General features: G+C 43.5%; 2 protein-coding genes across 2 annotated transcripts in view; one reads left to right on the forward strand and one right to left on the reverse strand.

Annotated features, from left to right (window-relative positions):
* The window catches only part of CCNDBP1 (cyclin D1 binding protein 1), a 33,133-nt gene extending 30,843 nt beyond the window's left edge, over positions 1–2,290 (forward strand). The window contains exon 12 of the mRNA XM_034994123.1: positions 1,961–2,290. Within this exon, the coding sequence (XP_034850014.1) occupies positions 1,961–1,976 (16 nt within the window). The 3' untranslated portion in view covers positions 1,977–2,290. The remainder of the gene's footprint in view (positions 1–1,960) is intronic.
* Positions 2,291–6,261: 3,971 nt separating this feature from the next.
* TGM5 (transglutaminase 5) overlaps positions 6,262–10,568 on the reverse strand; it is a 26,972-nt gene continuing 22,665 nt past the window's right edge. Inside the window, exons 10-13 of the mRNA XM_034994603.1 lie at positions 8,576–8,941; positions 7,929–8,089; positions 6,602–6,735; positions 6,262–6,415 (exon numbers count right to left, since the gene is read on the reverse strand). Coding sequence (XP_034850494.1) covers positions 6,262–6,415; positions 6,602–6,735; positions 7,929–8,089; positions 8,576–8,941 — 815 coding nt within the window. The remainder of the gene's footprint in view (positions 6,416–6,601; positions 6,736–7,928; positions 8,090–8,575; positions 8,942–10,568) is intronic.

A 10,568-nucleotide genomic window follows, 5' to 3' on the forward strand; every position in this document is an offset into this window, starting at 1 on the left:
GGGGACAACTAGCTTGCAAAGTAAAGTTGGTTTCCTACCTTTCACCATACAACAAAATAAATTCCAGATGGGTCAAAACTCTAAATGTAAAAAATTAAATCCAAAAAGTACTAGAAGAAAAGATTATAGACTTATTTTTAAGCCAGCCTGGGGAAGGCCTTTTAAAATATTACTCAAGCCCCAGAAGCCATAAAGAAAAAATAGATAAATTTTATTCCTTAATTTTCTTACTTGGAAAAATCCATAAAGTTACAAGATACACAACAAATTGGGAGAAATGTTTGGAACTTGTAACACAAATTGTTACTTTCCTTAATGTAAATAGTATCTGCAAATCAATAAGAACAACAAATCAATAGAAAAATGGGTGAAGGATATAACAGAAAATTCAAGTGTCTCTTTTTTTTTTTTAAAAGATTTTATTTATTTATTTGAGAGAGAGAGAATGAGAGAGAGCAAGCACATGAGAGGGGGGAGGGCCAGAGGGAGAAGCAGACTCCCTGCCTAGCAGGGAGCCCGATGCGGGACTCGATCCCGGGACTCCAGGATCATGACCTGAGCCGAAGGCAGTCGCTTAACCAACTGAGCCACCCAGGCGCCCAAGTGTCTCTTAAATATAGGAAAATATGTCCAGCCTCATTTAATAGAAATGCAAAATGAAACTACACTGGGATATCATTTCTTTCACCTATCAGATTGACCAAGATAGTTTGTCAACTTTCTGAGTTAGTGATGATGTGGGGAATGAGTTACTCTCTTATAGTACTGGTAGGAATGTAAATTGGCATAGCTTTCTTTCTTTTCTTTTATTTTTTTTAAAAGATTTTATTTATTTATTTGAGAGAGAGAAAGAGAGAGTACAAGCAGGCGGAGGGGCAGGGAGAGAGGGAGAAGCAGACTTCCCACTGAGCAGGGAGCCCAATGTGGGGCTCCATTCCAAGACCCCGGGATCATGACCTGAGCCAAAGGCAGACACTTAACTGAGCCACCCAGGTGCCCCTAAATTGGTATAGCTTTCTAAGGGAAATTAAATAATATTTACCCAAACCTTAAGTGCCTATACTTTTGACTTAGCCATTTCACTTCTAGATATTCTAATGCAAATAATCAAACATGTAAAGTGAAATTTATACAAGTATATCCATTGTACTGGTAGTTACAATAGCAAAATATCAGAAACTACATAAACATTCATAAATCAGCTACTAGATAGACATATTATGGGACATGCATTCAATAGAAAACCATGCAAATGTGAAAAAGAATGAAGTAGCTCTATGTAAGCTGATATGGAACAATCTCCAAACTGCATCATTAAATGGAATAAGCAAGGTACATAGCAGTGTGAACAATATGCTACCTTTGTATAAAGGGTGTGGGGAAGAATATATATGAATTTGCTTGTGTTTGCCTAGAGTATATCTGGAAAGTTAATGCTTCTGTCTAGGGAAATTCAGTGCCTGGGTGTACGGCTTTTTTTTTTTTTTTTCTTTCTGTATATCCTTTAGTATCTTTATATCATGACAATATGTTGTTGTTATTATTTGAAAAATAACAAAAACTTGCAAGGGAAAGAAAAGCCTGACTGGGGGGCGCCTGGGTGACTCAGTTAGGTGGCTGCTTTTGGCTCAGGTCATGATCCTGGGGCTCCCTGCTCAGCGGCGAATCTGCTTCTCCTTCTCCCTCTGCCCCTCCCCTCTGCTCGTGCTCTCCCCCCTCTCTCAAGTAAATAAATAAAATCTTAAAAAAAAAAAAAAAACCTCTCAAGGATTTCTGCTTCTAGATAGAGCAGACTAGCTTGATCCTATCACCCCTGTTAACAGTGACCAGAAAAGCTGAATAAAATATTTCAAAGCTCTGCCTGAAGGCATCAAGGCAGCATGGATTTGAGGGATCAAGATCTCAGGGAGAAGAGAAGCAGAGAGAGGTGAGCCTGACAGCGTGCCACTTTTCCCTTTAGGATGTTTGCTGATTGACAATTGGCAGATGACAGCCTGAAAATCTGAGCAGATCTTCTGATGAGCTCATAGGACTGGAGGATAAAAATTGGAGTTCCACGGCCACCAGGAATGACAGACCCCAATAAACACCCCGGTTTTCAACTGGGACTCCTGAAGGACTGTTCCCCAGGAGTAAAAGTAATAGGAAATAGACCAATACTTACAAAGACTGAAACCCAATTTTGCTTGTTTGTTTTTAGGCACTCAATCAATGCAGATTTTTATTCCTGCTGACATTGCTATGGATGCTATTGTTATCACCATTATTTATCTAATAAAGTTATAAATGTTGGAATAGCATAGAAAAAAATTTTGTGGTAGACAACACATACCATAAAACTTATCATCTTAACCTTTTTTTTTTTTTTTTTAAAGAGAGGGAGAGAGAGCAGGTGCTCAAGCAGGGGTCGTGGGGAGTTGCAGAGGGAGAGGGGGAAAGAGAATCTTAAGCAGGTTTCACACGCAATGCAGAGCCCAAAGCAGGGCTCAATCTCACGACCCTGAGATCATGACCTGAGCTGAAATCAAGAGTTGGACATTGAGCCATCCAGGTGCCTCTATCATCTTAACCATTTTTAAGCATACAATTCAGTAGTGTTAAGTATGTTTACATTGTTGCGAAAGAGATCTCAAGAACCTTTTCATCTTGCATAACTGAAACTCTCTACCAATTAAACTACAACTCCCTCTTTGCCCCCTCGTCTCAGGCTCTGGTAACCATCATTTACTTTCTATATCATTAATTTGACTAATTTAGATACTTCATATAAGTGGAATCATACAATATTTATCCCTTTGTGGCTTCACTTAGCATCATGTCCTCAAGGTTCATTCACGTTGTAGCATGTGACAGGATTCTCTTCCTTTTTTAAGGCTGCATTGTATTCCATTGTATGAATATACCGAATTCTGATTACCCATTCATCCAATGATGGACATTTGGGTTGTTTCTACCTCCTGGCTATTGTGAATAGTGCTATGGATGTGGGTGTGCAAATATATCTTTGAAACCCTCTTTTAATTATTTTGGATAGATACCCAGAAGTGGGATTGCTGAATCATATGATAGTTCTATTTTAAACTTTTTGAGGAACTGCCATACTGTTTTCCAAAGTGGTTCCACCATTTTACAAGCCTACCAACAATGCACAAGAGTTCTAACTTCTCCGCATTCCCACCAATACTTATTATTTTCTGGTTTGTTTGTTTTTTTAATAGCCACCCTAATGGGTGTAAGGTAATATCTCAGTGTAGGACTTTTTTTGAAATATAGTTGACACAATGTTACATTAGTTCAGGTGTGCAGTATAGGGATTAGACAAGTCTTTTACATTATGCTGTGCTCACAAGTGTAGCTACCATATGTCACCATATGACGCTATTGTAGTAGCATTGACTGTATTCCCTATGCTGTACCTTTCATTCCTGTGACTTATTCATTCCATAACTGGAAACATGTACCTCCCACTCCCCTTCACCCATTTTACCCATTTCTCCACTCTTCTCCCCTCTGGCAACCATCAGTTTGTTCTCTCTATTTATGGGTCTGTCTGCTTTGTCTGTTTGTTCTTAGATTCCACATACAAGTGAGATCATATGGTATTTGTCTTTCTCTGACTTATTTCAGTTGGCATAATACTCTAGGTCCATCCATGTTGTCACACATGGCAAGATCTCATTGTTTATAATGGCTGAATAATATTACTGTGTGTGTGTGTGTGTGTGTCTGTGTGTGGTGACATCTTCTTTATCCATTCATCTATGGAGGAACACTTGCGTTGCTTCCATATCTTGGCTATTGTAACTAATGCTGCAATAAACATAGGGGTGCATGTATCTTTCTGAACTAACGTTTTTGTTTTGTTTAATTCCAGTAGTGGAATTACTGGTTCATGTGGCATTTACTTTTAATATCTCAATGTAGTTTTGATTTGCATTTTTCTCATGATTAGTGATATTGAGCATCTTTTTGTATGCTTTTTAGCCATTTGCCTATCATCTTTGGAGAAATGTCTATTCAAATCCTTTGCCTTGTTTGCTTTGGTTACTGCTCTATCACTTGGGCCTAGAATATTCAACACATACGTTCTCAATAAATGTTAAATGAAGAGTTGAAAGACAACTTTGACATTCAGGGAGGGCTTTAACTCAGAGGAATGACTCTGATGGGAATTGCAGGCTTCTATAACAGACCAGGGTGGAGAACTATGTCCTTTACATGCTTCTCAAATCACATGAAGTCTGCTCAGCTCTGCAAAATGGAATCTACTCTAAACACTGACATTGTAGGCAATGACTGTGATCCAAGACTTACAGGAAACAGATGCCTACAGGTGATCACTGTCTAAACTCCCTAGACTGCCTGCCTGAAGCTCTTCATCCCTTGGCTCTGGCCTTATTTTTTCCTGCCACTTAGCTCCTCCAGCTCTGATCTCTAGCTATCTGACTGACTTGCAGTTTCTGACTGCTTTATTCCACCCCAACCCCTTTGACCCTGAGTCTATTTGGCTAGTTCCTGGTCTTTTAGCTTAAATGCCACTCCCTCCAGGAAGCCTTCCTTGATTCACAATCCCAAGATTAGACAAGCTGTCCCTCCTCGTGCTCCCGCAACACCCTACACTCACTCCAACAGTAGTTCTCACCACTCTGTGTTATAGCCTATTCATTTTTCATTCTCCACATGCTTAGACTTGTGCTCCTTGAGGGCAGGCCCTGGTCCTTCTTGTGTCCTCAGTGCCTGGCTCAGGGCCTGGCCCCTAGTAGAAACTCTGTGAATATTTGCCAAGTGAAAGTGTTAATGAATGTAGTGTTAAAATCAAGATTCATGAAAGAGTCTGAGGGTGGTAGTTGAAATGTTCCAAGTACTTCAGAGGTCACTGTCTCTGTAAGATGTTCCCATCCACAATGTTTTCCTGAAATCATTTTTCATGATTGTTAGGCAACAGTTACAGAATGAAACAATTAGATGTTACTTCCCGATCCCTGCTGTCAGGGTTCTCCTGGTTCTCAGCCTACTCTTTAATAGGACCTCAACCTGCTATGTAATTCTCACCACACCCTCTTCTCTCCCTCTGATCAATTACACTTAACCTTTTGTTTATATATAATAGAAGTATTTATTTCATGTGCATGCATTTACTATATGCCCAACATAGCTGTCTTAGTCATGTAGCTAGTGCCTGGAGGGCAGGTGCATCATGCCCTTCTCCATCTCGAACTTGGCACAGTGCCATGAGAAAGCAGTGTATCTGAGAGGAGATAATGACTGGAATTGCTTTGTGTTCAGAAGGAGCAAACACACAAGCTACAGCCAATAGAAAGGTCTGAGAGTACTTCATTCCCTATCAAAAATCTACTTCACTGCATTATTCAGCTGGCTTTATCTCCAGAATCACGGTCATTCCAGGTCCACCCAGCACCACAATGTACTGGCAGACTTTGAGCCAAGAGGCTGAAACTGTTAATATTGAGGGACATCTTAGATGTGATATGGAAAGGGACTCAAAGGAAGGCCAAGTGAGAGATCTCGTAGGCTTTTTCCCCCCAAGATACAAAGAGTCAGTAGTATGTAGAAACTCTTACAGGGGTTTTGGTTTCCCCAACCAGATCATGACTGATACATCATCTGTAAATACGTTACTTGCCTGTTGACATGTCTATTGTCTATATCCCACCCATCCACCATAAATAGAATGTAAGCTCCACGGGGGCAGAGCCTTTGCTTTGTTTACTCTCTTCTCCGCTACGCTCAGAGCAGTGCCTGGCACATACTAGGCGCTCAGTAAGTCACCCTTGAATGGACTCCAGCATTGCAACAGGAGGACACTGCCAGCATCCAGGGAATAGGTGGGGGCTGCTGCAGGGAAAGTGATGACTGCATGGGTGCAAAGGGGGTGAGAATAAGGACTGAAGTTTATTGGGACTAGGGCGCTAGCCACTGCAGTGACAAAATGACAGTGAGCTGCTCAGCCAATTTTTGGGGTGGGAGCAGTAAGTCCTGACCAAGTCCAACCAGTGTCCTCAGACCTCTGTGCTATCTCACACTTCTGGATTGGATACCATAGAGTCCCTGGGCTCTGATCAGAGTCCTGGGGAGCTGTGCAAATGGCCCAGGGGACTATCCACCGCTGACATCTCTTCTGCTGCTTACTTTGGAGCCCTGCAAAGCCTCTATTGTGGTGTGGAGTGGCACAGCTTGCATTTGAACTTGCACCTTCTCCTGATGCTTAAAATCTATGCATCTGGCTCATTGTTCTAGAATTTATAACCTCAAGTCGACATAGACATTCCTGTAACCCTTGATGTCCTTAAACTTGTTGCTCCTCAGATTCACTTGGATCTGCCTTTGGCCACTCTTGAAGGGGACGGTCTCCAGTGTGATGCTGGCCCTGTGTTGAGGTTTGAGGACTCCAATGCTGTAGCAGAGAAAAGAGAATGTTAGAAGACCATGGGCATCATGAGAACCCCAAAGCTCTTTTCCACTGAGCAACCAGGGTTTCCTTTCGTGGTATTCTCAGAGACTGGCCTCGGTGCCCGTCAACAGAAAGAAGGCTTGTGGAAGGATAGGATGGGGGCAACGGCCGCACACTGCCAGCACTCACAGGACTCTCTGCTGTTTCTTGAAGAGCCCGCTTCCTTCCACAGTTAGCACACAGTCTTCCACGTGCTCTGAGAGGGGGTTTGAAAACAGCACCTGGATGGAGAGTGGCTGGTTCACAACGGCAGCTCCTAAAACCTAAACAGAGAGATCCAGAGGAGAAGAATGGAGCAGAAGATTAATCTCATTCCCCAATTCACCAAACATTTACAGAGGGCATTGCTCTTCAGATCTATTTCCTGAAGAGCTGGACTTCTGTGGCCCATGTTTTTCCAGCTATGGCTTAAAACCAACTCGATGGGTTATCATTAATGTTTTTTAAAAATGAAATAGAAGAAACACAAGATAGTTATGTAAAACTGTGCTTCATTTATACATTCATAGATGTTTGTATAAAATATTTTATATCCCTCAACTCAGCATATGGAAAAGTCAGATAAATTGGAGCCTCTAGTGATGTTTCCTCTGCTCCAAGGATTTCCTCTAAGTGTAAAATAATCCCGAAGGATTCTCATGCATAATTTGAATGGATAGAATCTTCTTTGGCACTTTCTTACTGCAAGTCCACTCTATCCCATTTCTCCCTCTTAACATAATGGGCTCATTTCTTTTCACCCCATTGTGTGAGTGAAGAGCAATGGAACATTCAAGACTGTAGAGAGATGGAAGTAGCCTCAGGAAACCTGGAGGCACTTTTGGAAACCCTCCCTAAAACAAGACTCCAGTGGCTGGGTTTGCCAGATGCTCCCCACCAGGGGGCACCACAGGCTCTCTTGGTAGGGTCTAGGAGTTTGCTTGGCCTGGGGAGACAGCACTGAAGAAACCCATGAAGTCTTCCCATTCAGAGGACCACAGAATGTCACAGCAGGCGGTGTCCTCAGAGGCCAGCTAGTCTAATCCTCTCATCTGACAGTTCAAGAAGCAGAGGCCCAGGGACTTGTTCAAGAATGCACAGCCAAGAAATGGCAAATCACACCTGAGCTGACCTCAGGCAGTGCTTTTCTTCCCACTCAGCTTCCTCCCATTTGAGCTCATAGTTCCTCATGTTGACCTCAGGGAAGGCCAACAGTGGGAGGTGGCACAAGAGCAGGATCTCTTTCCGTCCTCTCCATGGCACCTGCTCAAGGTCCACCCATAAGGACTTTGATGGTGCAAGAGGATGGACACCTTGTCCAATGTTTTCAGATGAATCTCATGTTCCCGATAGGGAGGTACCTGGGGACACCAGAATAGGAAGTGGAAAAGGGGGGCTGCTTTCCTGAACAGACTCTCAGAGGGCTGCACTCCCCACAACCCCAAGCCAGATCCCCAGGAGCCCCCAGGCCACTTACATTAATTATGATGGCTGGATAGGCTAAGGTGATGATCTTGTCCACCAGGATCTTTTCCGGACTGCTCTTCTCTTCACCCAGGGCACTGATGCGGATTAGCTTGTCTGTTGACAGGTACCGGCTATACTGGGAATAGGGAATTCTACAGGAATGGGTCTTTGCTAGGGAGAAAACAAAAAGATGAGGTGAAAGTAGCTGGGAAAATCAGCTAGGCCTGGGTTGGGTCTGGGGGACCCTTCTTTGGAGAAGAGAGGACCAACATGTACTAAGCCCCAGTAAAGCAGGTACTAAGTTTTCAGGTGGAGAGGCTGAGGTTAAGAGAGGTAAAATGATTTCCCCAAAATCATTCTCCTGGTAAATGGATGAGCTGAGGTTCTAACCAAGTTCTGGATGTCTCCAAAGCTCAGGCTTCCCCTACTAAACCAGGCTCCCTTCCTTGAAGTAGTAAAGGGAGGGGAGGAGGAGGAGGAAGAGAAAGGAGAAAAGGATGGGGGGAGAAGGAATCTGTGCCAAAGGGGACATTAAGGAACACTGGTGTCACAGAGATCTGTCCCCAGAACCTTGTGGTCTGGCTTGTCCCCACTGGCATTTCCATAATGCACTCTGTGTACACAGACTGTCCCCATGCCCAGACCCAGAGCCCATACCTTCTTCAGGAGAGAGTGTGATAAAGGCTGTGTCCTGCCAGAAAGGGGGCAGGGGGCTGCCATCATGCAGCAGGGACTGGGCAGTCAGGTTCACTTTGAGGTCCTTGAACTGGAGTGACATGTTGAGAGCCAGCAGGACAAAGCTTATGTCCTGGCCCATGTGGGGCGGGTCGAGCAGCTGGAATTTCAAGGAGACCTGGACAATATCACTGGGCCGAAGGGAAGGTGTGTGCAGCCTCCAAAGGCCGTCCCCGCTCTGTGGCTCAGGTGTGGAATGTTGTGAGTCTGCTTGGTGGGGGTCTTCAGACCTTCCAGCCTTCAGCTTCTGAAGAGCCTTCAGGAACACCTCCCTCTCCTGGGGGGAACCTGGAAGGGCAGAGACGGCATTGGCTGTGGGCCAGATTGACCCAGGGAGGTAAGCCTTGGCCAAACACTTGTAGGGCTGTTAAAACCTTCATTTCCAACAACAGACGTTCCCTACCATTCAACGGTGCTTTCTTTTTTTTTTTTTTAGATTTTATTTATTTACATGAGAGAGAGCACGCGAGCACACAAGAGAGGGGTAGGGGCAGAGGGAGAGACAGGCTCTCCACTGAGCAAGGAGCCTGATGCTCCCCAGTGGAGATAGGGAGGGCCCTTTGGACCTTCTCTTTGGTGCCACAAAAGGCCTAGAACTTTTTTTTTTTTTTTTTTAATCACTAGCACTGGGCGCCCGGGTGACTCAGGTGGTTGCGCGACTGCCTTCAGCTCAGGTCATGATCCCGGAGTTCTGGGATCAAGTCCCACATCAGGCTCCCTGTTCAGCGGGAAGCCTGCTTCTCCCTCTCCCTCTGCCTGCCGCTCCCCCTGCTTGTGCTCCCTCTCTCTGTCCAATAAATGGGTAAAATCTTTAAAAAATAAAATAAATCACTAGCACTTTTTTATTTGTTTATTTACTTACCTTTTGACTCCCTTTACCCATTTCTCCCATCCCATCCCCCTGCCTCTGCTATCCACCAATCCGTATTCTGTATCTATGAACTTGGTTTCTTTTCTTTTCTTTTTTTTTAGATTCCACATATTAGAGAGGAAATCATACAGTATTTTTCTTTGTCTGACTTATTTCACTTAGCATAATGCCCTTAAGGTCCATACATATTGTTGCAAATGGCAAGATTTCATTGTTTTTTTGTGATTGAATAATATTCCATGGTGTATATATATATACACAACATTTTATTTATCCATTCATCCATCAGTGGACACTTGGGCTGTTTCCATAGCTCAGCTATTGTAAACAATGCTGCAATGAACATGGGGGTGCACATATCTTTTCAAGTTAGTGTTTTAGTTTTTGCCAGAGAAATACTCAAATATGCAATTGCTGGGTCATATGGTAGTTCTATGTTTAATTTTTTGAGGAACCTCCATACTGTTTTCCACAGTGGCTGCACCAGTTTGCATTCCTACCAACAGTGCACGAGGGTTCCCCTTTCTCCACATCCTCGCCAGTAACAACAAAATAATCCATATATAGATGAGTAAAATGGGGCTCAGAGAGGTACTGTCATTTGTCCAAGTCCCACAACTTGCAAGGTGCAGAATCTGGGTGGAAGCCAAATCTACCCAACATGAAAATCTGTACTCATGGTCATGGGACTATTCTGCCTTCCCCATGGGAAAGATAAAGGCCCACAAATGGGGAAGAGTAAGGCTCTTAAAGGCAGCAGCATGGTGTGATTTCCTGTTCCAGAACCAAATGATTGATCAGGTGTAGACTAAGTCCTGGAAATGAAAGTGAGAAGCCGAAAGAAGAAAGGAGGGAGGGAGGGAGGGAGGGAGGGAGGGAAGGAAGGAAGGAAGGAAGGAAGGAGAGAGAGAGAGAGAGAGAAAGAAAGAAAGAAAGAAAGAAAGAAAGAAAGAAAGAAAGAAAGAAAGAAAGAAAGAAAGAAAGAAAAAGAAAGAACGAAAGAAAGAAAGAAAGAAAGAAAGAAAGAAAGAAAGAAAGAAAGAA

The sequence above is a fragment of the Mirounga leonina genome, unplaced genomic scaffold, assembly GCF_011800145.1.
Source record: "Mirounga leonina isolate KUSES-001 unplaced genomic scaffold, KU_Mleo_1.0 Mir_91, whole genome shotgun sequence".
Taxonomy (NCBI): domain Eukaryota; kingdom Metazoa; phylum Chordata; class Mammalia; order Carnivora; family Phocidae; genus Mirounga; species Mirounga leonina.